Source organism: Salmo trutta, chromosome 27 (assembly GCF_901001165.1).
Source record: "Salmo trutta chromosome 27, fSalTru1.1, whole genome shotgun sequence".
Lineage (NCBI taxonomy): Eukaryota > Metazoa > Chordata > Actinopteri > Salmoniformes > Salmonidae > Salmo > Salmo trutta.
In genome coordinates, this window is record NC_042983.1 from 7,911 (window position 1) to 35,828 (window position 27,918).

The 27,918-nt window shown below is 45.2% G+C and overlaps 2 protein-coding genes and 1 long non-coding RNA gene across 3 annotated transcripts; 1 reads left to right on the forward strand and 2 right to left on the reverse strand.

Annotated features, from left to right (window-relative positions):
* Positions 1–3,478: 3,478 nt before the first annotated feature.
* Positions 3,479–4,723, reverse strand: LOC115164086 (uncharacterized). Its single transcript, XR_003869872.1, has 2 exons — positions 3,836–4,723; positions 3,479–3,587 (listed from the first exon to the last, which is right to left on the reverse strand). It is a non-coding gene; the product is annotated as an uncharacterized LOC115164086 (long non-coding RNA).
* A 6,470-nt stretch (positions 4,724–11,193) lies between these two features.
* On the reverse strand, positions 11,194–12,126 carry LOC115164032 (ubl carboxyl-terminal hydrolase 18-like). Its single transcript, XM_029716165.1, has one exon. It carries the CDS (start codon positions 12,124–12,126, stop codon positions 11,194–11,196), a length of 933 nt encoding a protein of 310 aa, XP_029572025.1.
* Positions 12,127–24,343: 12,217 nt separating this feature from the next.
* LOC115164033 (uncharacterized) lies at positions 24,344–27,675 on the forward strand. Its single transcript, XM_029716166.1, has 5 exons — positions 24,344–25,252; positions 25,362–25,547; positions 26,760–26,785; positions 26,983–27,138; positions 27,634–27,675. Exons 1-5 carry the CDS (start codon positions 24,727–24,729, stop codon positions 27,673–27,675), a joined length of 936 nt encoding a protein of 311 aa, XP_029572026.1. The 5' UTR covers positions 24,344–24,726.
* The last annotated feature ends 243 nt before the right edge of the window (positions 27,676–27,918 follow it).

Genomic DNA, 27,918 nt, shown 5'->3' on the forward strand with positions numbered 1-27,918 from the left:
CATCGCTCTCCTCAACGGTGACACTATTCAACATTTGCCTGAACGTAGACTGAGACGAAAATTAACGTATATACCATTTCGTATACATGCATCGAGTACAGACCGGTGATAGTTTACCTTTAGCATCCCAGGCACGGATAAAGATGTCTTTCAGTCATAAGGAGTATGTGTTCACCCACACAATGAACAAGGTCAGTGAAGCACATCAGCCTACCATGTTCAAGATTGACTTGCAAGGGCTCATACCCTTTGGAGACTGCAGCACTCTGTTCATCATTGACAACATGACAGTTACCGCATACAAGCAAGGCACCTTCGACAAAATACCAGCCAAGTTCACTGTCCTCAATGACAACAAGACAAGGGTCCTGACTAACGATCCATCTAAACTTTCATCCCAGTGGAACGTTGACATTAACGGTGGCTCCTGTATCAAGATAGCTGGCACAGACACAGTTCCTTTCAATCGAACCCTATCTGTGTATGATGACGACAACAGGCAGGCTCTCATCAATGTCTTAGCCTTCATGATGTCAAACAGTCTCTGGGCATCGGACAGAGCAAAAGGAGCTTTAGACATTCTAGTTGCTTCTGCCCGAGGGGAGTTTCAATTCACATGCGGCCTGTGCTCAACAATAGGTCTTGCCAGGGTTATCATGGGACCCAGTGGAATATCATCCTTTTCTTTTCCCCAGTGTGCAGACAGTTACGTCTGCATACCTTCTCATCACCTCAGCACTGACAAGGACTATGATGCTCTCAGAAATGTCCTAGCTCTTTTGCGATCTGCCTGCCTTGACGACCTTGGGATTCTCCACAGAGTCACTCAGGAGATGGCAATGGCAAGCCCGCGAGCCTTCCAAGACCTCGACTGTACATCTTTCCCTCCTAGACACATGTATGGTGAGGGCATTGTCATCCCATATGCTGTAATGAAATACGTCACCGCACTGTACCAGACCATGAGTGAGTACGCGGACAACATTGCCATTGTAGACGGAAATAGGCCTCACGTCAAAGTCTTGATCCAGAGCCCCTCTGATAACATAGGTGAAATCACTGGACATCTCTCAATCACCATACTCTATGGAACAACACTCTGGGACATATACACAAAACTCATCCATGGGCTGAGGCTTTCGGAGGGGTGTGAGGAAGAAGACATTGACAGTATTGCTACTGTCACACAGTTAAGCACCGAGGTGTTGATCAGGAGAACCCAGTTGAAGTTTATGTTGAATAACCATATGTCTTTAAAGGATTGGTATAACTTTTACTATGGTTCGACATGTGTATAGGTTAACAGCAATTGTGTGATATGTACAGGTGGACTATGTTATACAGTAATGTTTCACAAATATATTGAATAAAGGCACAAGACACATCTCCCTGGCTGATCATGCATTTGGTTTATTCATGTGAAGACAAACTAAATTACAGCTGGAATGGCATTATACAATAATTATAGAATAGCTTACACAGAGTATGTTATGAAAAGAGTTCACTATGGGTAGACAGGCTTGTGCTTGTAAGAATACCCCAGAGCTGAGAGAGAGAGAGAGAGAGAGAGAGAGAGAGAGAGAGAGAGAGAGAGAGAGAGAGAGAGAGAGAGAGAGAGAGAGAGAGAGAGAGAGAGAGAGAGAGAGAGAGAGAGAGAGAGAGAGAGAGAGAGAGAGAGAGAGAGAGAGAGAGAGAGAGAGAGAGAGAGAGAGATAATCATAGAATAGCTTACACAGAGTATGTTTTGAAAAGAGTTCACTATTCATATCTATAGCCTTGTGCTGAGCATATTGGATCCTCTTGTGTCCTTTGATCATTGTCAGTGTCTCCACTCACTTTAAGGGGAAGGTCGTGGCACAAAAAGTACATTCTTAGCCCTTGTCATGTAGTCCATCAACTCTCCTATATTGGAGAAGTGTAGATTGGCCCCACATCGAAACCCAGACCTGTCGAACATCACTTTGTATCCCTTTCCTTTCCCTGTTACAATGTCAAACAGGTACCCAGAACGGTGTTCATCCATGTAACATATTGCTGCAGCAGGATTGCTTGTTTCCATTTCCATACTTTTTAGGTCGTTTAACAAGGCAGTGTGCTCACATGACCCTGAGGACCTTCCATTTGTTGAATGCCCAAAAGACAGTCCCCACCATGCACTCTTTAGTGACTTTATCATGGTATGCATCTCTTCCACTACACGTATGCAAGGGAACTCACTTTGACCACCATGTATGGATCTCGGTCTAGCCATCAGGTACCCTCCTGGGTATTTTGCAATCATGTCCTCTATAATGTTTGCAGGTTGACTGTATTCCCATTTTAGGAAGTCGGTACATTTGTAACGGCCTCCTATGACATATATGGCGAATGAGATAATAACATAATCATCTGTCTTCATCATACATGAACACACTCCTCCGGGCATCGCTCCACAGTATTCCGATATGGCAAAAGCTCCAGCATTCACATCGGGTCTATTCAGGAAAGATGTCATTTGTTGCTCAGACACAGAACCCCACCAGTTGTCACCCAGTGACTCTACAAATGAAAGCCATGATCTATCCAACAGACGCCAGTTTCCATATGTCACTTCCATTCCAGCCATTTCCAATAGACACCTGCTGTTCTTCCCAGTGCTGAGACAGACTAAGTGTGTTAATATCCTAGGAACAGACCTTGCTATTTAACTGCTTTCCTGTGATAGTCGGTGGGGTAGACAGTCTTGCTTGGAAGAATAACCCAGAGCTGGGAGAGAGAGAGAGAGAGAGAGAGAGAGAGAGAGAGAGAGAGAGAGAGAGAGAGAGAGAGAGAGAGAGAGAGAGAGAGAGAGAGAGAGAGAGAGAGAGAGAGAGAGAGAGAGAGAGAGAGAGAGAGAGAGAGAGAGAGAGAGAGAGAGAGAGAGAGAGAGAGAGAGAGAGAGAAGATTTGAGCCAGGCACAGTTAGACAACAGAGCTCCCATTGTATACATGAGGTTAGCTCCGCCCAGTTCATAGTCCAACAGCCAAAATGCTCTCAGTCTGTCAGTGACTGTGTTCCAGTGAACAACTCCCGAGAGAGCCACATTATGCTAAGTGGTAATGGGTTGCTAAGCACCCCTAGGTTGAAAACACACCAGCGGTGGAGTAAACAGGCCACGGATGAATACCCCAGAGCTGGGAGAGAGAGAGAGAGAGAGAGAGAGAGAGAGAGAGAGAGAGAGAGAGAGAAAATAAATACATAAATTAGTTAGACAACAGAGCTCCCATTGGATACATGAGGGTAGCTCCGCCCAGTTCATAGTTTCAGAACCACAATGCGCTCAGTGTGTCAGTGACTGGGCATGGGTGAACATCTCCCGTGTGTAATCAACTGCCTTTTTTCTTTTATAATGTTACACTCTGTCTTATTGAATGTCAGTGCTATCCATGCAATAGGTAATATAGTCTGTTGTCATATAAAGTAATGATATTGGATATTGAAATAAAAAGCATAATACTCTTGGTTGTTATTTTGGGGTTTTATTCAACAAAGCACTTTTGCATACATACACATACATAGATACATGTCAGAGTACAAACCATTACATTTTGACCGGTCTAGGGTGAACCTGTGCCTTGTCTAATTAGTTACAAATTGTCAAAGACATTGGCTTCAAAGATAGGGGACCAGAAGGGAGAAAGGGTGGGAGGGAGTAAAGTTGAGCCAGTCAAAGTTAGACAACAGAGCTCCCATTGGATACATGAGGGTAGCTCCGCCCAGTTCATAGTGTCAGAATCAAAATGCGCTCAGTCTGTCAGTGACTGGGCATGGGTGAACATCTCCCGTGTGTATTCAACTGACCGGGCTAGGGTGAACTTGTGCCTTGTCTAATTATTTACAAATTGTCAAAGCTTGAAGTTTTTAAAGTGCACCGGACCCTGAGCAGCACTTGGTGGTTAGGTTGTCTTCACAGTTTAACACAGCTTTCGTGTCCATGTCAGCCAAAGATAGTTGTCTGGTATCTCAGTCCGCTGAGAATCTCAATGTTGTAGCTGCCTACTCCTCAGAATAGAGAGAGTGAGAGCAAACTCATGTATGAGAGCTAAAGGGAAAGGGTGGGAGGGAAGCATAGCCCAAATCTGAGAGAGAGAAGCAACTGAGAGACAAAGGGTGGGAGGGAATAAACTTGAGCCAGTCAAAGTTAGACAACAGAGCTCCCATTGGACACATGAGGGTAGCCCCGCCCAGTTCATAGTCTCAGAACCACAACGCGCTCAGTGTGTCAGTGACTGGGCATGGGTGAACATCTCCCGTGTAAACAAAGCACTTTTTTCTTTTATAATGTTACACTCTGTCTTATTGAATGTCAGTGCTATCCATGCAATAGGTAATATAGTCTGTTGTCATATAAAGTAATGATATTGGATATTGAAATAAAAAGCATAATACTCTTGGTTGTTATTTTGGGGTTTTATTCAACAAAGCACTTTTGCATACATACACATACATAGATCCATGTCAGAGTACAAACCATTACATTTTGACCGGGCTAGGGTGAACTTGTGCCTTGTCTAATTATTTACAAATTGTCAAAGCTTGAAGTTTTTAAAGTGCACCGGACCCTGAGCAGCACTTGGTGGTTAGGTTGTCTTCACACTTTAACACAGCTTTCGTGTCCATGTCAGCCAAAGATAGTTGTCCGGTATCTCAGTCCGCTGAGAATCTCAATGTTGTAGCTGCCTACTCCTCAGAATAGAGAGAGTGAGAGCAAACTCATGTATGAGAGCTAAAGAGAAAGGGTGGGAGGGAAGCATAGCCCAAATCTGAGAGAGAGAAGCAACTGAGAGAGAAAGGGTGGGAGGGAAGCATAGCCCAAATCTCAGAGAGAGAGAAGCAACTGAGAGAGAAAGGGTGGGAGGGAATAATAGCCCGCATTTGAGAGAGAGAGGGAACTGAGAGAGAGAAACATAAAGTGTGGGAGGGAATAATAGGCCGCATTTGACACATGAGGATTGGATGGATAGATGTAATCGTTCTCAGATGGACATTTGAACCAGGTTTGGAAACATGAGCCATGGCCCCGTTGGGCACATGAGGTGTGGTTGGATAGATGTAATCGTTCTCAGATGGACCTTTGAACCAGGTTTGGAAACATGAGCCATGCTTAGATAGCTCAGCTGTAGCAGGGGTAATACAGTCATGCTCATATAACAGAGTCTTTGTGTGGTGTATCAGTCATGGTCCAATAACCAACCAGTGTTGAGTTACTCTGATTGCAGGTGATGTCACTACAGACTGCTATGTAAACTCCCCTACATAAGGCATCTCCACTTTCTGGAGAGCTTGAGAGAGGTCTAACAGGCTCCCATTCTACCCAACAGACTACAGTGGGCTACCTGTTATTTAACGGCTGGTTCATATGAAAGAAACACAACAACCGTCTATAAGAGGTGATAGACATAGATAGATACTGAACATAGCGACCATGGCAGGTTTAACCACAAGATATATTGTGGCAGGCCACCCTCCTTGGTATTACAAATCGGATCACAAAGATGTCTTCACTTGTAAAAGTACACAAGGACTGTTTGATAAAGTGGTCCACCTGATGATGTGTAAGCAACAGGCGCTTTCGGAGAGAGAGAAAAGGTACAAACCAAAAACGATCTACAAGATTATCAGGGATATGGTAATCAAGGACTCTAACACTATACAGGAACAACAACCATCGCGTTTGTTATTGCTTGCGCTGATGGACCTAGTGGACATTGAAAGTGGTACAGGCTTTGAGTCTATGTCAGCTGTAGACAAGGCTGGTGTCAAGCACGTGCTACTGGCACACGGTAACTACACAAACTTCTTTATACCGACTAAAGAACTGATAAGTCCCAAGGGTAAGAAGGTGATTCCAGTGGTCACACAGTACTCTGAAAAACACAACTTTGTCTACTGCGACAGCAACAGGTCCATGATTGGAACCTACAACGTTGGCATCCCCAAAAATGGGAAAGGCAATGGGAAGTCATACTTCGTCCAAGAGGTACTATTTGTCCCGGGACTCGAGAGTCTCGACTTGCTGAAAACTGTCACTGGTAGCATGTTCGATTTTTGGGACTTGACCCTGGAGGTGCCCACTCACTCTACAGCCCTCACCCCTTCCTTTCAACAGATTCAGCCTGTCCAGTTGTTACGCACGGAGGACAACACAATGTCCGCCCAGGTTCTAGTCTCTCACATGGAAGAGATAGCCCCCATGTGCTGCGTACTAGGCACTGCTTCGGCTGACATGTTGAAAAAAAAGAGGGACACAAGAGTTGATTGTTTCACGGACAATGAAGTGATATGTGACCTAAAGCACTTCCATTCATGAGAACGATGAACCTCGTACTGTCTCCTTTAGAAGGAGCAGCAAGTTCCTGGATGGCAAGCGGGTGAACCTGGTACCTGTCGTCGTACTGAGAAAGAGCCAGGCTCTGGCTACTGAATTGTACGTGTCTACTACTGTGAGGTTTTGCAGGGCCGTGAAGCAATCATGCGTCAAGGGCAACGGTGAGCTGGTGAGCAATTGGAATGACACACTACAGGAGCTTGAGAGAGACACGTTTATCACCGGGACCGAAATGTATCAGGAGATACACAATCCCGCATTGACAGCGTTCATCAAGCGTGTGAATCCAACCAGCTGGTGCAATTACATACCAAAGCACGTGGAGAGTATGATTAGTGACCCTATCATGGTGGAAGTGGTAGAACTGGCCATTGTGTATATGGGCTGTAAGATCCCCAATGCGTTTGCCGTGGCAGAGCTACTACACTGCCCACTTCAGAAGGTGAAAGACTATGTAATGTTCTGGAACATGTACTCCTCTGACAAGATCATTCACACAGCAGTAAAAAAGAAGCGTGCCAGTATGGTGGAGCAGCAGATGAGCAAGGACTGGTTAGAGTTGGCTCAAATTACGTGCCGATACATGCGACGGAAGTATGGTAGCGATGATGGAAATCCTGCAATGGCTTCAGCGCGTGAAGAGCTGTTTAACTTCTTGAGGCTACCTGGGACGTTAGCGTTCCCCCCGTGGCGCACCCTATCAACTGCAGGTGCATTTCAAGAGCGGCAAATTTGAAACCAAATAAATGTACAAATTCAAATTTCTCAAACATACAACTAACTTACAGCCTTTGAAAGATAAACATCTTCTTAATCTAACCACGTTTACCGATTTCAAAAAGGTTTTACGGGGAAAGCATAAAGTTAGGTTATGTTAGGAGAGTACATTGACAATAGCGGTGTGCAATGCATTGTCGATTCAAAGACAGGCTTCACCAAAACCATACAATCAGCTAAAATTATGCACTAACCTTTTACAATCTCCATCAGATGACACTCCTAGGACATTATGTTAGACAATGCATGCATTTTTAGTTCTATCAAGTTCATATTTATATCTAAAAACAGTGTTTTACTATGGCGTTGATGTTCAGGAAATCGTTTCCCTCCAATACCGGCAGTCAAGTCATGACAACAAAATAATTAATTAATATTAGAAAACATTGCTAAAATATTATATTGTCATTCAAAGAATTATAGATTTACATCTCTTGAACGCAATGGACTTGTCAGATTTTAAATTAACCTTACTGGGAAATCACACTTTGCAATAATCTGAGCACTGCGCCAGAAAAATACGCATCGCGATACAGACTAACCGCCATGTTGGAGGAATCTAAAATCGAAAATACTATATAAATAATCCATTACCTTTGATTCTCTTCATCAGATGTCACTTCCAAAGAGTCCCAGGTCCATAACGAATGTAGTTTTGTTCAAAAAAGCTCATCATTTATGTCGAAAAACCTCCGTGTTGTAGCGCATGATCTAAGCCAGCCGGACTTCACTTCACTTCAAGAACGGAAAAAATATTTCCGTTCGTTCAAACATGTCAAACGTTGTATCGCATAAATCATTAGGGCCTTTTTTAACCAGAACATGAATAAAATTCAAGGCGGACCATTGGGTTTTCTTTTAAAACGTTTCGGAATGAGAGTACCCACCATCAAATCGCGCGCCAGGGTGAATGATGGACCATCACGTTCCATGGCTCTTATTCGGTCAGATCTCACTGTAGAACACTCAAAACACTTTGTAAAGGCTGGGGACATCTTGTGGAAGCAATAGGAAGTGCCAGAATATACCTCACCCCCTTTGTTTTTCAATGGCATAGGCTCAAAGTCAATTCAACACATCAGGTATCCACTTCCTGTCAGAATCTGTCTCAGGGTTTTGCCTGCCAAATGAGTTCTGTTATACTCACAGACACCATTCAAACAGTTTTTGAAACTTTAGGGTGTTTTCTATCCATATATAATAAGTATATGCATATTGTAGTTACTGGGTAGGTGTAGGAGGCATTTAAAAATGGGCACATCTTTTTTCAAAAAAGTCTCAATACTGCCCCCTATACCCTAACAGGTTAAACCCCACACACCTGACAACGTAGCCAAAGCCCAAAAGACCTGGCACTCTCTGATCAAACACGATACAAGCAAGGTGAAGGACAAGGATTTGGTAAAGATGTATACCACTGCCAAGGTGCTATTTTTAAAACTCCGCACATATCACAACAAATTAAAGAAATACCTGAAGGTAGGAGAGGGAGAGAGAGAGAGGTGCGATACAGATAGCGAATCATCCTCACCACACTCTACCCAAGTGCAAGACCCTGATATGTCCTCTAAGAATCCGGCTCATGTCGACAAGCACAGCAAAGAGGAAACTGGGACTGGTGACAGTGAGAAGTCTGACACTTGTTACTCTATAGTCACACCTGAAACAATTCCCATTTCGACGTGGATCAAGAACCTTCCCACTCTGCTGCTGAGTGAACCTTGGTTGAAAGATGAAAGTCTCAGGAGAGACGCTGTTTGTACTCTCCTCGGATTGGATAACACCCTTTTGGACAAAAGACACGGGGACATCCTCGCAGATTGGGTCAGCAAAAACGAAACCATTGTAAATACCCTTCAGAGCCACGGCTTGCAGGACAGACTCAGCAAAGCCCTGATTGATAGCTTAGAGTGTATGTCCACCAACAATTGGAGACGCAAGATATCAGCATCCTTCCAGGGTACCCTGTATCAACCCAGGGGTGATTCGGCTCAACCTGGGGCAAACGTGTCCAGAAGGGGTGATTCGGCTCAGCCTGTTGCAAACCTGTCCAGATCAATGAAGCATGGAGCCGAGAGAGCGAAACGAGATTCCGGTAGCACCCACATTGGCAAACGTGCTAAGAAGCAAAGTCCTTTGCAGATGACCAAACCGGTAAATCGGGATCGATCGGCTTATAAGTCAAATAAGTCAGTGGGCAGAAAGTTATCATGGGGGCAGGGTTTCAAAAAATACTACGACTCACAAGTTCACAACCTGCCCCCCAGGTGCAGTGGTGATGATGACCACCCTTGGCTGAGCCAAGCAGAGGAAGCCACCAGCGAAGAGGAAGATTGTAATGTAGATGAGAGTAACATCCCCGGTGACGACTTGGAGGCTACAATGGGCTATGACAACAGTGAGGCCTTTGACGAATATGATTACAGTGACTCATTCATAAATGACCGATCTACTGGCAACGAACATAGCAGTGAAGAGGAAGAGGAGGATGATGCATTCTGTGCTCAGGTGAAAAATAGGGCAAAATTGGCTAAGTCTAAAACCAAGAATGCTAAGTGGGGACATTGGCATAACAGCTGGTCACAATCAGAGTCCGAACAGGATGCCCATACCTCTACGACTAGCTGTAGTGGGTTGAGAGAGGAAAGGAGCATATATAAACGCACCCTGCTATCTGACTCGGAGGATTCTATAAGGCCAGATTGCAAGCGTGTCAAACTCACAAAACCCAAGCGCTTGCATCACAAGAGAGAATCTAAAAGGAGCAGGAGGGACAAGGGATGTAAAGAGCCGGTTCTCAAGTTCGTAGGAAGGAAAGATAAAGTGCGTGCTAAAAAGAGACTGGACAAGTCTAACACAAGGTGTGAAACTGCAAAGACCAAGATACAAACCCACAATCGAGATTCACACCGATTCAAAAACAATCTGTCCGATCCTGAAGAAGATGAGGACGACTACCAACGGGAGGGACCCTCTCAGCAAAGTATAAAAAGGGTACCTTGTTCCAAGTCAAAAAGCACTCGCTCTCCAGTTATCGATACAGACTCAGAGCAGGAGGACGTGCGCACACCTAAGAAGATACAAAAAAGCCCATTTGTCAATAGGCCCCGGGAGAACCTTGACAACCCAGGAGCCGAGAGGTCCCTAGTTCAGCAGGACGTTTCAAACCCCCAGCAACTTGTCAACCTCCAAGGTGTTACAGGTTCACATCGGAGGTCTGGTGTGTCACGAGACAAAGAACACAGGTTACATGTAGATGCGGGGAAGGCAGCCAGTGTCACTGATCAAGCTGCCTGGCTAGCGGACACCACTCAACGCCAGTGTTCGGATCAGGAGGACCGCGGAGAGTATCACCATACCCATCCTTCTGAGCCTACATCCGCTGCCAAGTCAGAGTGCCAGTCAGAAGCGAACACGGGGTCTCAGTCCGAGAACGATTCCGAATTGGACTTTAATGCTCGACTGGACAAACAACCTGCAAGGGCAAGGTGTAAGCGCATCTGAAACGTACTCTGGTGAAACTGAATATTTTGTTTCTATGTGATAACAGTTATGTCTTCCCATCTAATAAAGAAGCAGCCTGTACGTGGGCCGAAAAGTGCTTACGTTATACGATATTTAGAGGGGCTGGCTAACAGTGTCTCTGTCTCACAGTTAGACGAACCGTGTACGTCTTCAGCAGTGCTGTCAGCTACGCATTCAACCTTGAGGTATAAAGCGGAGGAACCCAAGGTTGTTGTCAATACCCTGGATAGGTATCTTGTGATGAAATGATACCAATGTCTTTACTTTGATATGGAAATGTTTTAACCTGTGTGACTGCCCTATACCGAAATGTATACCCATCCTTGTATGAGATAATAAACTTGCGCTAAACACTGTACATGCATCAGGATCTGTTTGTGTGGTGTCTTTGCATCTGTCTTCACCTGCATGCATGTAATTATAGCCCTTCTATAATATAACACTGGACGCTTATAATTGTACTTGCATCACACCTTTATTAGTTGATACAACAAGGAAATACAAGGTACATACTGATATATAATATTACATATGTACAGATCCTTCATGTCACACAGTGGGGTAGCTGTTTATGGTACATGAGCATATAGGCTATGCCATCGTATAGCATAGATCCAGCTTCGTAGGTTGACTTGACATCTTCCCAAGAGCACACTCTGACATGAGAGTCGTCTGCGAGATACCAAATGTCGTTGTCGTCTCGCACATAAGCTGTGTAATGTCCACAGTAGTGAGTACCACGGTGGGCTACAACAGCGTACAGCGTGTATACAGTAGCTACCGGAGCTTCAGGTTCTTTCATGATATATTTCAGGTCCAGTGTCTCAGGGAAAGCAAACCTTGTGCCTGTCTTGACTATATCAGTGGTATCTCTGCCAATGTTCCTAACACGTTCGATCCTCATACACACAACCTGCGGCAATGTCACTACCTTGCTGGTGATTTCAATCTGAGTTCCTGTGTGGCATTGTGTACAATGGTAGTCACAGGTGGTGAACTTGTTGTCAGTGTACAATTTGATATAGTCCTGCAGCTCTGTGGGGAGATTATCGCCTATCAACACTGTGATCGTGTTGGACTTATTGAGTGTGGACTGGACAGTGAAACAACGGAGGCAGCGCACACGGTCCTCATTCTCAATGTCCCACAAAGAACCTATCCTCTTAGATGCCCCACAGTCGTCTGCTAGAGCGTTGATGATGCACTTGAAGACCACGTCTGAGTCCTCCTGAACATCGAAGGGGGCTCCTCTGTACAATGTCATTGCGTACACTAGTGAGCTCGGATCACACGGGGACATGTTGCCTTTGGTCATATCGTAGATGAGACACTTCAGCCTCACTGCCACCGTATTAGGAGACCGGGGATCTTGATCATCGACCAGTCGAATGAGGTCCCGCAGCTCACGTGTCCAACACAGCACTTGGACAACGCTGTTGATGCTGCAGTAAGCCCCGTAATTGATCAAGCCGCGCATAGTGTAATGTGGGCCAGGGAGAGCAATCACCCTTGGCAGAACAACGACACAGATGCCGCCGTGACACAGTCGACAGCAGTTAAGGCTATCTAGTACTTTACGTAATTTAGTACTCGGTCACGCTGAATGTCATCACGCCATTGAACAGCTCTCTGAGAGATAACACAGCAGACCCCTCCAGGCTCATTAGAACCATGAGTATTGTCATCTTGTAATAGTTGAGCGTGAACTCCTGCACGGGTCCCTGTCGCTTACACTTTGTGAACAATATGACTGGGGCCCATTTGGACTCGATCTGGGAGACTAAGTCGTGTGTGAAACAGCTACCGTTGTCAGTCAGTAACTCTGTTGACCGGTCCAGTTGATCTATCCTGGCAATCCCAGAGAGGGCCGAGACGTTCAGAGTCACCTTTGTCAAACCCTGCGTACAATCTAATGTCGTCACTTCGAGTCTAGATGAGCCGAATATCTTCACCCTCATCCTTAGCACTATGTTCCTAACCAGTGTACTCAGCTTAGTGTCGCCTGGGCCTTCTGCTGTCTGGTTGCCTCTGTAAGGCTGAGGTTCTCCGTATACCAGCAGTTTGCCGCAGCTTCTATTACGAGCGTCTTCTTTCTCACCCAAGTATGTTAGCCAGTCTGGTATTTCGGATGTGTAATCTCTGAACGTGAAGTATCTACCGAGTAGAGTTAAGAGGTGTGGACTTGTCCTTTCTCCGTTATTGAATTGTCTCAACCACTCGATCGAGTCGGTCAGTACCTGCGAGGTAGACGTGCCGCTACCGAGATTACAAAGCCATTTACACAGGTTCGAGTCGGGTAAGTGCTTTGCCACCATAGTAGCACAGAGACTGGTCAAGTTCTTACATTGGTCACTGAACATCGAGGCCGATGGCTTGTTGAAGTTCCTGCTCAGATAAGGGACAATGTCGATCATCACAGCTCCTTTGCCGATAAGGATGTATCTCCATTCTGTCATGTGAGTAGGTAGCAACCTCGCATCTAGGGCCGCCTTGAGCGTGAAAAACACTTGTAGCAGAAAGGCGTATACCGAGTTAGGTGAGTCTGCGACAGTCCAGTTAAACACCTGCTTGCAGTCATCAAACAACTGAGCGTATTGGAAGATGAACACATCCTTGCTCATAGAGCACTTACACAATCCATCTCTAGGACCAGCAAATATAAGAGGGTGCATTTGGGTCATGCTCTGTGACTGGATAACCACGCAGTCTTTGAAGCGTGCTATCTCCTTCTCGTTGGTACTCTTCAGAATGACCATGGTTGTGTTTATCTCGCCCTCGATCCTCTTGCCTCTCATACTCACCCTATCCTCTATGTCGTCACCGATATCCTGTGCTGGCCCTGTGGCCGGTATGCTGCTGGGTGGTTTCGGTGAACCCTCGCCACTAGCGTCAATACTGGTCCCCTTGGACTGGCTAACAATGCGGTTGTCCACACTGGCTCCCACTTGGCCTTTGGTGAGGTCTAGAGCCGTGATCATCTTGCCTCTCATATTATTCACCCTACCCTGTGTAGCATCACCGATATCCTTGACTGTGGCCAGTGTGCTACGGGGTGGGTTTGATGCATCCTTGCCACTGGCTTCAATGATAGGCCCCTGGGACGGGCAGACAATGAGGTTGTTCACACTGGCTCCCGCTTGGCCTATGGTGAGGTCTAGAGCCTTGTTAGAGTTATCACCCACAGACGCTATATTGCAATTGACATTGTTGACTATCACATCACCCAAATTGCTACAGCTCAAAATGTCTTCCAAGGTATTACTCCATTCAAGGTTATTCAAATCCAGTAGCGATACATCCCTTGACACGGGCCCCTCATCAGGGGTGACTGGGTTTTCCATACCGTAAGCCTCCTTGGACTGGACGGGATGAAGTTCATCTGTCAGTTTGCGTGTCTGTTTCATATCTATTATGACGGAGGGGCGAGGATGAAGCTGCTGCTGTGGACAGTGTTGGTTCGAAGTACCCACGTCTGGACGGTCTACGTACACCCCGGGAGCCATCTTGGAAGGTCTGACCTCGGACTGATTGTCTGTTTCAGCAACCTTGCGTTTGCTATACTTGCTCTTGTATAGACATTCGAGCTCCGTGACCTTGCTCGAGTACCAACTGTACGGCTGGATAAGATCAGGAGCCAACCTGATAAGGTCTATTCCGTAGTACACTTTGGGATCGGACCCGATCACTGTAACCGGGAATCGTGTTGCCGATCGCTCTTCCACAAGTGTAGTAAGGTCCTTGGGGACACAGTCGTTGGCCACTATTATGTCGGTTGACCTATAGTTCCCTACCTGTACGGACAAGGGCATCTGTGTGGACGGGGACTGAGCATCCTTGACATCTAGCGCCAAACACTGGTATCGTCTGAGATTAAGCAGTGTGGAAGGAGACCATCTCTCTTGAGGAAACAGGGTAATGCATAGCACTCCCATGTGGACAAAAGCTTTGTCCACTATCTTGGAGCCAATGGCAGAGAGTTTGTTGCGTATAGTCCTCGCGCTGGGCCTTGTGTGTTTGTATTTAGCTTGGAGAAAGCTAGCGCTTATCGATCTCATGTAGCGTATGTCCAAAGTCTCATCGTCGTCCGGTCTGTAAACCCCTACCATATCAGATAGATTGGCAGCGTATGTCATCTTACAATATTCTTGGTCCGAACCTTTGTATTGGAACAAGGGCGAGCGGCTGTGTAACTCCCACATCACACAGTACCAGCTGAATATGTCGCTCCCCGTTGCTGAGTTCAAGCACCACAGCACTTCGGGGGCCATGTTAGTGCGGTTGCCCCGAGGCTGATCTGGGGTAGAGAAGTTGCATGATGTGCCAAAGTCGCTGATCTTGAAAGCAAAGGGTATGGCCTTTCTATCAGGCTGGTGACAAACCAAGACGTTCCTGTGTGTGAAGTCCCTGTGCTGGATGGTTCTCGATCGCAAGTATTCAAGCCCTCGGAGAGTGTCCAGTTCTACCATGGGGACTACTGAGGTGTTTTGTATACGCCACATGAACTCCTGTAGCGAGAACAGTGCTCGTTCCATGACTATAACTGCTCTACCTCCCAATTGGTAGCCTGGCGTGTCACACCAAAAGCCTCCGAAGGTGCGGAGGATGTTGGGGTGTTTTATTGACACGCCGATCATCACCTCCTCCACCTGCGAGGCAATGTGCGCATAGCGACTAAATTCATTGTCTATGAAAGGAACACTCCAGTCCACCATTTCCGGAAAAAGGTTGGTCTTTGCAACTAGGTGATCGTTAACTTTAACGGTCACCCCAAAGCCTCCTCGACCTAGCACCATGTCCGGTCTGGACACCAAGTCTTCTATGTCAAATTCACATTTCGACCCCGTCGGCCCTGATATGTCAGTGTAGATGCTCCAGCGACGGCCGATTTCGGTAGGGCTTAGAGGCTTGTACATTCGCCCAAATTTGTCTATAGTCACTTTGGCTGTCCTAGGCGTAGTTGTCTTGTAGCTCATATTCGAGCAGCCATCTATCACTGGATGGTCCTGCTGAGGCATTGCTTGGAGGTCCTCAAGTGTAGCACTCGCAAACGTCGGGAATATGGGCGTCCTGCGATTGTGGACTAGGTTCTGTGTTTCCCTTATCATCTTGTTCAGCTCTGGAGAGTAAGGGGCACTCATACTGCATTGTATCACCCTGAACAATACGATTGAGTCGTATTTACTGCACACGGTCGCTGGTGCGGAGTCTCGTTTTATGTATACCACTATGCGATCCTTACCCTCTAGCTGAGGTTCATCTGAGATGCTCACCACTCCGACAGTTGTGAGACTTTGCTCTGTGATAACATTGTTGAGAACTGTTACCGTGTCCTCGTTCTGTCTGAAGGTGAAGTTGTCAGGGTTTACCCCAATCCACGCCAGCACGCTTTCAACATCGTTATAACACAAGGTCTTAACGTGAAACAAATTGTAACGCTCTACCAGTCCTAGCAACCTTTCGGCATTGCTTATGGTTTGGTGCCTTAGCTGGGCCATTTCCTTTCGATAGTCCTGACATCTATGACATAGGCTACTAATCTGTAACACATCAGGTGTAGTAAATAGGAGATGAACGGTTCAGCTCGTAGAGAGATCGTGTTCTCTGAACACGCTTCCGTATCACTGTTCGAGTGCCTGATCGTGGCAGGAGCGCCAGCTACGGGTCTGTTCCAAGACAGTGGATTGAAGAGTGGAGAAACTCTCCAGATGACATTGCAGGTCTTGAGAGATATGTGGAAGAGAGCAGATACCTTGTATATACCCAGAGGTGATGTGGAATCTCTCCATCACATGGAATGCTGTAGCACTGCGCGCAGCGGAGCACCTATCCCTGATCCGATATTATCAGAGCCTGGCAAATTCTCCAGATACTACATATATCTGTTGTTTCGTTACTGTATCACTTCAGCTGGCCCGACGACATACAACCAGCAGGGTATGATGATTAACCGCATGATCCGCATGGGTCTGTGTGAGCCCAAGATGAAAACATATCCCTTAGGCGATATACCCAGGAGCTGGCTCCGGTCTACAAACCCCCCCTCAGCTCCACCTAGCCAAGAAGGAAGCTTCACGAATGGGTTCCCTCAGTACCTTCCCCAGCCGCAGCATTCACCTCAACCTCTAGAGAATCATCTGTATCCCCAGCAGCAACATCTTCAGGCTCGGCCACAGCAGCATGTCCGGCAGTATAATGGACAGGTTGACTGTACCAATCCACAGGAGCAACGCCTCGCTTTGCAATGCACCACCAAACAGTTATATCCAGCTCTGACTGAGCACCAAGCTAGTGAATCCTCCCATACGAAGCCCATGAGGGGTCCAAGTACTAAGCCTAAACCAAAGAATCTGTTTAGCAATGGGTGTTATGACTCAAACGTTGACAGTGAGGAGGAGTATTGAGTGTGTGAGTGTGAGTAGACCACGTAACCATAGTACCGGTCCTTAATATATATATAACTTTATGACACAACGCAGCCTCTACAAGGCACTGAATGTAATAGCAAATATTGTATAATATCACTCCCTGAGCTAACCTGGTTGAATAAACAGTCATTGTTATATGTAATATCAAACAGTCTACAATAGCAGTCCCTGAGTTAGAATGGTTGGAGACACGGCCCGTGTTTGGAGGATATTGTTTCTTTAAGAACACTAACAGTGGGGCTGACGACCTCAGTGAGGCTAACCACCACAGATTGCAATGTCAGCAGCAGCAGCAGCAGCAGCAGCATCCACTAGACCAGATGCGATGGCCTGTGCGAGTGAGGTGATACCGATGGAGAGACAGAACACAGAGTACAATACGTCAAGCATCGAGGCTGCCGCTGGTCCCACCGGTGCCACCCGGCGCAGTAGCGACATGGTGTGTGGTGTGTGTTTGGAGGTGGTGCTTAAAAAAGGCAATCCGAGGGAGCGCAGATTCGGAATTCTGCCCAACTGCAGCCACTGTTATTGCCTGGAGTGTATCCGCACGTGGAGAAGGGTGAAATCTCACGATATCAAAACCGTTAAATTGTGCCCGGAGTGCCGAACTAGGTCGCACTTTTTCATCCCGAGTGATCAATGGGTCGAAGATAAAGAGGACAAGCTGAAACTGATACAGACTTACAAAGATTTCCTTGCAAGTAAACCGTGTCGATACTATGATCGAGGTCCTGGTACTTGCCACTTTGGCTCAAAGTGCTTCTACAAACACCACTGGCAGTGTGGAGTCCAGCTCCAGAGTTTCCAGCCCCAGAGTATACATCCCACGTGGACTATGGTGTGGTCAGAGAGCGATTACACATGGCCATCGACATATGAGACCGAACAAGAGGAGACCGGGTACCCGTTAAACCTGAATCAAATGTTGGCCATGTTGCTGGCTGATGAAAATTGAACTTCTTCTGCCTATTAAACGGCTGAGTTTAGAGCTACATCTATTATCCTCCACACAAGTCACAAACTAGGGCTGAACTGACTTTATTTGTACTATTTGTAATAGAGTTATGTTGTCATATATTGTACATGCAAGGTTCTGTGTTATAATAATATCAGGTTGTCTCTGTTTGATACTAATTTCTATTTCGTATACCTTGGATGATGTTTATTGTGTTGATGTATCATTATTACAAAATAAAGTCCGGACATTGACAAAGTGTTCGACTATGCTTTCTTTATTTTAACATCACAGCACAAGGACAGGTTCACACATACATTCACACATACACCAGATTGCGGCGACATTTGTAAGCGTTCTTGAAAGAGGTAGCTCCGGACCCAGGGTAGCCGATTCTGCTTAAGTCGGCTCGATATCCTTTGGCTCGATAGCTGCAGTTTCCAGGGGTGGACCTGCTGGTATCTGGAGACTCTGCGTTCCCGTTACGGATCCTGTGCACCGGTCTAAACCGGACTCGTCCCTCTTGTCTCCCTTTCCTTGCTCTCATAGGGACACCCAGTCGATCCTTAACCGAGACACCCAGTCGATCCTTAACCGAGACACCCAGTCGATCCTTAACCGAGACACGTTCCTTGCAATTGGAGACACTTGGGGTTGTGCTTTGGGGAGAACAGTTGAAACTTAGGTTCTTGACTCCCACTCGATCCCTTATTGATAGGGTCTTTATCTTGCACGACAAGTTGTCGACTTCCAAGGGTCGTCTTTTCCTTGGGGCAGATGGAGTGCATTGCCTCCGATCTACAAATTGTTTCTTCGCCAACACCTTTCGTAGCGTATTGCACAGGTTCCGATGTTGTGTAGCGAAAGATGCTCCGTAATCATCCATCAGTTCTCTGTGTGAGATGGCTAGAAACCTATCCAAGGTCACATGCTTGAAGTTGTCACTGTGACAACATTGGTCCCATTCTGTCAGATAGGACTGTACAGCCATGTCTTGCAGATGTGGCTATTGTGTAGGAACCTATGTTGAGATGTGTACAATGTTAAATACAAACTATCTTTGGGGTAGGTAGACTTTATACACTTTCACTACATTGTCCTGGTTGGAGACATCCCCCACGGTTGACCACAGTAGCCCCGGTCAGAGTGCTTAGACACTTAGGTGATTCGACCCCATCGGATGTCTTAGACCTGGCTGCTGAGTCAGCCCTGGTCGGATATTACAGATCCCATAGACACATCATGGGTAGGACACTTCAGCCCTGGTTGGTGATATGAGCCGTGATCCTTGATGTATTCTCCATCTGATAGACCTTGGTGAAATAATATATATATACAGTCTCATAGGGCAGATACACTTACACATCTCCACAGCTCAGAGAGACACCATAGTAGATCAACAACATGGAGCTGACTAATAAATTCAAAATGGCCAACTACCTCATGAGAAACAAAGACATGTTCCAGAAGCTGGTTGCCACAATACAAGACCACAGAAACACCCCTCTAGAAGGTACACAAAGAGAATCACTACGCATTATGCTTAGGAGGAATAAGTCAGACACCTTTGTGAAATATCCCGAGACTCTGATGAATAAAATGTACTCCTACTTGGGCAGTGAGGTTGCCTGGACTCTTATCGTGGACACACTCCGAAAGCACCATGTTGAATTCAGAGTCACTGACATCGAAGCGCACGGCCTTGAAGGGCTGGCTAAGCATGATATGTATTGTGATTCGAACCTACGTTCAACATTGGCAACCACACTGGTCAACCTCAGTCACGCTGATGTGAACCGAGTGAAACTGTTGCTGTCATGGGAGATTGTCAAGGGGTACAATCACATTCCCTATGGTGTCATTGAGATGAAAGATATTTACGACCTAGCAGATAGTATTTACTCTATCCACTTTCAACACGCAGTCTATGTGATGACTCTGATCCTGACACATATAGAGCAAATGGACCTTGTCGTGGAACTAACCTCGGCGTCAACTGAAAAGAGGCAAAGAACCAGAGTGGCCCGAACCCAAAGTGATGCCCGGTGACAACAGATTGTACGGCTCTCCGCAGCACAGAAAGGTGTTATCTGTATCATGTCAATGTATATGTAACCCATCTTTTTGTATATGTGAAATAAACCCCATATCTGACATATGTACCAATAGTGATTGGTCATTGTGTCTTCATTGTGCTATACAAATATAACCACATTTCATGTTGATGATACGCAAGAAACAAGTGTTAAAGGAAAGACATCTGCCAACACTCACACTGTACCTCTAGGTAATGACCTGTGTATAGCCGTAGTAGAGTACATCCAGTGTTCGGACAATCTCACCTTCACAATGTTCAACCATGACGAGTACTACAGTAGTTACTGGTGGATTTACAACAATGACGATTGGCTCAATATCTCCTTAATAGCGGCTCCGTTGATGATTGTTTTTGGGTTAGCACTGCTGATAACTCACAAGACCTGTAGCAAACGGGCATCGTCCCCTATTTACACACCATGTTCGCGTGTACATTCGCTACAGTATGACGCCGTGTATGTCCCCACAACGTGCTACTGTGATGAGATTAAATGCGAGGGGACCTGCCAGTATGAAGGCAATGTCGTGGAAGCTACAGCCTCCTCTGTGATTCCAGTTGTGGACAACGGTAACTATATCTCCGGCCCATATAGCCTCTTACCTTGCTACACCTGACACATACAACTGTGGTTTACTGTCTGTTTCTTACTCCTTCCTACCTGTACATCTGAATAGAACCAGAACAGATCGAGATGGTCGTGTGACACCGGGACCCAGCTAGAGTGAAAGATGATGTGTAGCCCTTCTGAAATGTGACATTAGGCTATGTCCATGAACACACTTCAGCTGTGTAACCAATATAATACACTATTTCAAAACATGTCCTATTCATTGTATACTTGATGCATTGTTTGTTGTGACCCCAAATAAAGAACACTACCACAACAACCACATTTGTGTCTGTTTATTAGCAGGTCAACTGAGTAACATCACATGCACACAATAGAATCACACCGAAATCAAAGGCAGTCTGGTGTATCTTGTCTTCCTTGCACATAGTACATATATGTAAGACAAGCAGCAGACAAGTGACAGCACAACCATTATTAGGACCATAGCCACGCTCCATATGCACAGGTCTGTGTCAGTGAGGCTCTTGTCTGAGTGGTACAAAGTACTGTTATTAGGAACATTGCTTATAGTACCAGACATGGCTGGTCCTCCTTACTGGCGAGACTGTCCTCCTGTCTCTGTATGGGATAGAGGCCTGGTTATGTGTACAAGGGTTCACCAGCACCACTTTTCCGTCTTCAAATGATGAGCCTCCGAACCTGAAGTGTCAGAGGCACAGGCCACACGTAGTGTTAGGTCAGAATACCTTTGTACTGTAGGATCTAAAACATTTCCAGGTTTTCACATGTAACGTTACACTAGTACCTATACCTAGATATTGGACTAAACAATTATAAGGTAAAGGCATACTTTATTTTGTATTCGAATAACTCATTCAAGGACACATAACGTAACCTTCCCCTTTGTGTGTATGTATTATAAAGTAAAGTAACATAGGAAGCTGTGTGGTCACCTACTTGCAATTGTACCAATTGAGTCTAGGTTGACATTTTAATCTCAGTTCTAGGTCTGGCAATAGCTTCAGGTGGTGACACTTCTGTCCTTTCCAATTGATATATTATCGCCATTAATATCAAGTCTGACCATATGCCTGTGTACTACTACTACTACTACATAAATATAGTAGTTTATTGAATGGATAGGGTAGATTCGGTTGGATGGCTGTGCTCTCATATGCAGGTGCATTTGGTCGGAGGAGTCAGCAGTATTCGGGTGGACTGTGTGTCAGTGGTTAACAAAAAGCATAGATACCTAACATGGACTGGATAGGGTAGATTCGGTTGGATGGCTGTGCTCTCATATGCAGGTGCATTTGGTCGGAGGAGTCAGCAGTATTCGGGTGGACTGTGTGTCAGTGGTTAACAAAAAGCATAGATACCTAACATGGACTGGATAGGGTAGATTCGGTTGGATGGCTGTGCTCTCATATGCAGGTGCATTTGGTCGGAGGAGTCAGCAGTATTCGGGTGGACTGTGTGTCAGTGGTTAACAAAAACATAGATACCTAACATGGACTGGATAGGGTAGATTCGGTTGGATGGCTGTGCTCTCATATGCAGGTGCATTTGGTCAGAGGAGTCAGCAGTATTCGGGTGGGATGTGTGTCATTTGTTAACAAAAAGCATAGATACCTAACATGGACTGGATTGGGTAGATTCGTTTGGATGGCTGTGCTCTCATATGCAGGTGCATTTGGTCGGAGGAGTCAGCAGTATTCGGGTGGGATGTGTGTCATTTGTTAACCTGTTACATCTAGGGGGCAGTAATTTCACGGCTGGATAAAAAACGTACCCGATTTAATCTGATTATTAGTCCTGCCCAGAAACTGGAATATGCATATAATTATTAGCTTTGGAGAGAAAACACTCCAAAGTTTCTGAAACTGTTTGAATGGTGTCTGTGAGTATAACAGAACTCCTATGGCAGGCAAAAACCTGAGATGCTTCTGTTCAGGAAGTACCCTGTCTGAACATTTCTTGCCCTTCTTGATTCTCTCTATCGTTTACAAAGGATCTCTGCTCTTACGTGACACTTCTCACGTCAACAATGGAGTCTCACAGCCCGGGAAAAACAGGAATGATGTCATTCAAAGCCCTGGCTGAAGCACACGAGAGCAAAAGCTGAGTGGTCAGTCAATGGACTAAGCCTTAGGCGCGTGACACGCCCCGCCCCCGGCTTTTGGTTTTTTCCTCAGTTTACAGACAGGCAGATTCCCGGTCGGAATATTATCGCTTCTCTACGAGATAAATTGCATAAATATTGGTTTTAAACAGCGGTTGACATGCTTCGAAGTACGGTAATGGAATATTTCGAAATTTTTTGTCATATTTTGCGTCATGCTCGTGGCCGAGATTTAGCGTTGGGATAGTGTCTAGAACGCACGAACAAAACGTCGCTGTTTGGATATAACGATGGATTATTTGGGACCAAACCTACATTTGTTATTGAAGTAGAAGTCCTGGCAGTGTATTCTGATGAAGAACAAGCAAGGTAAGAACATTTTTCTTATAGGAAATGTGATTTTGGTGAAGGCTACACTGGGTGGGTGTCTAAATAGCTAGCCCTGTAACGCCGGGCTATGTACTTACATTATTGCAAAATGTGCTTCATCCGAAAAGCTATTTTAAAATCGGACATATCGAGTGCATAGAGGAGTTCTGTATCTATAATTCTTAAAATAATTGTTATGCTTTTTGTGAACGTTTATCGTGAGTAATTTAGTAAAATCACCGGAAGTGTTCGGTGGGAATGCTAGTTCTGAACGTCACATGCTAATGTAAAAAGCTGGTTTTTGATATAAATATGAACTTGATTGAACAGACATGCATGTATTGTATAACACAATGTCCTAGGTGTGTCATCTGATGAAGATCATCAAAGGTTAGTGCTGCATTTAGATATGGTTTGGGTTTATGTGACATGATATGCTAGCTTGAAAAATGGCTGTGTGATTATTCCTGGCTGGGTACTCTGCTGACATAATCTAATGTTTTGCTTTCGCTGTAAAGCCTTTTTGAAATCGGACAGTTTGGTTAGATAAAGGAGAGTCTTGTCTTTAAATAGCTGTAACATAGTCATATGTTTGAAAAGTGTAAGTTTTCGGATTTAGAGGAGTTTGAATTTCGCGCCCCGCCCATCATTGGATATTGGAGCAGACGTTCCGCTAGCGGAACGTGTAGATGTAAGAAGTTAACAAAAAGCATAGATACCTAACATGGACTGGATTGGGTAGATTCGTTTGGATGGCTGTGCTCTCATATGCAGGTGCATTTGGTCGGATGTCTAAGCTGTGATGTGATGAGTGAGCATCCACTCACTGCTACAACTTTTGGAGCCTCACCATTGGGTGAACTAATGATTCATGTTGAGGCCATGGGGCTCCCCTATAAGAAGTTCCTCGGCTACTACGTTGATCCATTAAAGTCTGGCCTGTCTACTGCTCAGCGCTAATACTATGGTCTACCTTACCATATTCATCCGGTGGTGTTGTACCCCACTGGACCACATCAACTTTATCACGGATAACATCACAAAGTGGTATATGAACAGGTGGACATACAACGATACTAGACATTTGACAGTTATCTGCATTGAGATTCAACCTAAAGGGGCTACCAACTACATAACCCAGTTAGTACGTTTGATGCAAAATCTCTGGGTTGAACCGAATGTCAGTATAATGGAGGAATGCGGATACGTTGTTGGGAAACAAACATGCGTTGGGTGTTGTTAGTAACACCTACAGTGTCAGCCACACTGACAGTAGACCAGGACTCAGTTTCTATAAACATTTGAGTAACACAGTGGCATTAGTGAAAGGGTACGACTGGACGATGCGGAAGGGATTGACCGTCGCAGACAAGTTGACGACCACGAAGCTGCACTGTCGACATGTAAGTCCCTAAACCATTCTAATTACAGTAAACATGAAATGTCTCTGTGTAGGCCTTTGTTAACAATTGTTTGTATGTGTGACCCATAGGAAACACACGGTGTCACTGTTGTACTGACTGGGTCATCAACCAGGATGATAACAGTGCAATGTCAAGAACCCCAGAGGATATACGACTTGATGAAGACATACGGGATTGTATGCTCCAACGTCTGGGATTCCAACATAGCACTGTCAGCAATGGCTCCTTGTACAGCGCTGTTTAACCACAATATGATGCTGATATATGCAGACACGGTCCCCTACACTGAGAACATTGGTCAGGACACCAACGTCGACACGTTCTACCACAACATGAAATACATCACAGTAAAAACAAAGGGCAGAGTACTGAGACACAGACCCTACACCATGCCTCTTCGCAAGTCGGTACATCTACAACCACAGTCATTGACCAGTCGTACTGACACCATCTCAGAGGACTCGCTGTCGGAGAGTATACCACTTGCCCTGTACTACAGCGACCAATGGGCACCCCTAAGCACCGTTGTGGAGTCAGATGGTCGATTTGTTTCAGATATCCAGTGTGTGTCTCCACATTATGTGTCTACAGATACATGTATGGTGGAATTTGAATCAGATCACAATGTTGTGCTTACAGGTAAGTAGATCATTGTACATAGCTATTGTAACTATACCCTTAAATCGACGTTCTGTACACTTCACTTTTGTGTACACGAGTTGTATAACCTATGTGTCTACCCTTATAGCTCCTGATGACAATGATGAGCCGGATGAGCTGGAGGAGCTACACCTCAACCCGTATACCTGTCTCTGCTGTTTGGGAATGTCAAACCGCTACCTTACATGTGGACACGTCATGTGTATGCAGTGTATAAGAAAGATCAAGAAAAATGGTGTCCTTGACTGCCCAATCTGCAGAACACAGTCCACCTGTAACAGACCCCTTATATTAGTACCAGACTTTGTGTTTACATGTCATGCATGTTCTAGTCACAAGGACTGGGTTGGAGACTGTGGCCATGTAACATGCAGGTGCTCTAGCACCTGTTCTGAATGCTCTACATCCATTACAAAACTCAGCAAACTGTATACAGTAGTGTGAATAACATGTAACCATAACAAGGGCCCTATTGGCAAGTATTGTATTGTGAAATGAAATGCTTTTATTGTGTCATGTTCCATTGCAAAAGACAACATATAACATACTATGACCCTATCAACATATAATGTAATGTTGTATTGTATATATTACCTTGTAAAGAATAAACTGTTTTATGGTACTTTCAAATTACATTTGCAAAGAAAAGCATTGTATATTACATGGATTGCCCTATATAAAATAAACAAATGTAATAAACCACTTTGTTGTTTTTGCAATGTTGAGTAAGGAATTTGTTGAAGACTATCCAACTATAAGTGACCGTGTAGTACAAGGTGACTAGTTTCAATAGTATCTACACTATGTATCGGGTTGGAAACGACTGGACCTTGACATGAACCATCGGAAATGTGTCTAAAGGCCTGCTTGGGTACCTGGAACTGTGATTTGAAAGGTAGCCTTGCAAGATTGTATATGTAAGAGCCTTGGCCTTTGACAGCAAGCAGGTAGTACAATTTGCCCCTGTTCTCTCTGTATACTATGATGGTATGTACACAATTGTCATTGTATTCCGCTCCATATATCTCATGCTCATCCCCTGGGGGCCAACATATAAAAAGGCTACATTCCAGTATCTGAGAGAGTTTTGTCATCTGTGAGCAATGACAGGTGCTTGTGTTATATTCTGACAGAGCCTTGACTACATACTCAGACACCTCTTCAGATACTTGTAACACATTCAATAGAGTGTCAATATGCTTCTCACATCCTAAATTGATGAGCTTTACATCTTTGTCTATCAGTGATTGTGCTATGTAGCCTGGAATATGTCTCCTAGCGTTAGGATCATTTTCACGGAGTTCAATGTCAACCATGTAGACATTACTGTGCTTACTGCTATAATCGTTAACAACAGAGGGGTTACTATTCTCTTGTCCTCTTAGTTGACAGCAGTCACCATTGTTGTTATGGGGGGTATCCTGGGACTCGATCTTCACTGGAAGATTAGGCTCTTCTCGCTTCTCTGGTTTCACTGTGTTTTCAGGGTTCGCTTCGTGTTTTACTTCACTCGTACACTCTTGCTTCTTACACACAGGGTGGTCATATGAGCTCCTCTCCAAAGTGACAATTGGCCATAGTCTGCGTTTTACTGGGGTTTTGATGCATCTTTGTCTTGTATAACTACAACCGCTGACATCCATGGGTTCATGTTCTGAACTCAGACGTTGTATGATGTTGTGTATCTCACGCTCATAATCTTTGAACAGCTGACTGGTATCGGACGCAGTGTCCATATGCTCTTGATAGCAGTGATCGTCATCATCATCCTTCCTTACCTGGATAACTGTTCCTTTAAGAACCCTCTGGATCCTTTCAACCGATGCTGCTCGCTGACCTGTTATCCTATCTACCACAGTGCTATGGTCACAATTGGCAATTTGAAACCCAAACAACTGATCCAGTGAACGCAATGTCATTTTAGACATCTGCAATTGATTGCTCATGTTGTCTAGTTCCTTATCCTGTGTGTTCACAGTCTGAAGGAGCTCCTGGTTACTTGCAATACATTTGGCAATGGTGTCAGTAAGCTCTGTAATTTTTGCTTTCTGCTGAGATACACTGACATGTAGCACATCAGTTTTGACGCGTGTCTCATCGAGGTCTTGTTTGTGACTAGCCTCAGTTGTTTGTATATGAGTCTTTAGCTGTGCCTCATTCTGTGACAAGGTGTCGTTATCCGCTGTCAGAGTACATATCTGAACTTGAAGGGTGTCCTTCTCTTTTAGATGGGCTCTCTGCATAATGTCGATCATTGACTGGCTTGTTTCTAACCGAGTGACTAATCCCTGTACTTTCACACTCCACGCGGACCTCTCGTGTTCCTGTTCACGTGTGATCCTGACTATTTTCATTTGTAGGTTTTCCTCTACACTCTGCGCATTGTGGTACGACTCTTGTAGTTCACTGATGCGATTATCATTCTCCAGTGCTTTCCTCTGGATTTCCTCTTTGTATAGTTCCTCATTTGTAGCGGTTTGTCTCACGATAGACAGCTCACGCTCTAGTTTATCGATGGTTTTCCTGGCCTCGTTGCACTCGGATTGCAATCGGACATTTTCCTGCCTAGCGAAGGTGAGATCCTTTTGATGTCCTGTGCTCTCAAGTGTCCCAGGTAAAGACCGGTTAGTGTTGGTCTGGATACT

Excerpts from the sequence above, each read along its gene's own strand:
- LOC115164032 (XM_029716165.1), bottom strand. The coding sequence starts at position 12,126 with ATGCGCGGCTTGATCAATTACGGGGCTTACTGCAGCATCAACAGCGTT.
- LOC115164033 (XM_029716166.1), top strand. The coding sequence starts at position 24,727 with ATGATAACAGTGCAATGTCAAGAACCCCAGAGGATATACGACTTGATG. Across the intron at positions 26,786-26,982 it reads CTTCGTGTTTTACTTCACTC|CTGACTGGTATCGGACGCAG; the intron begins GTACACTCTTGC and ends ATCTTTGAACAG. Across the intron at positions 27,139-27,633 it reads CTATCTACCACAGTGCTATG|GTTTTCCTCTACACTCTGCG; the intron begins GTCACAATTGGC and ends TTTCATTTGTAG.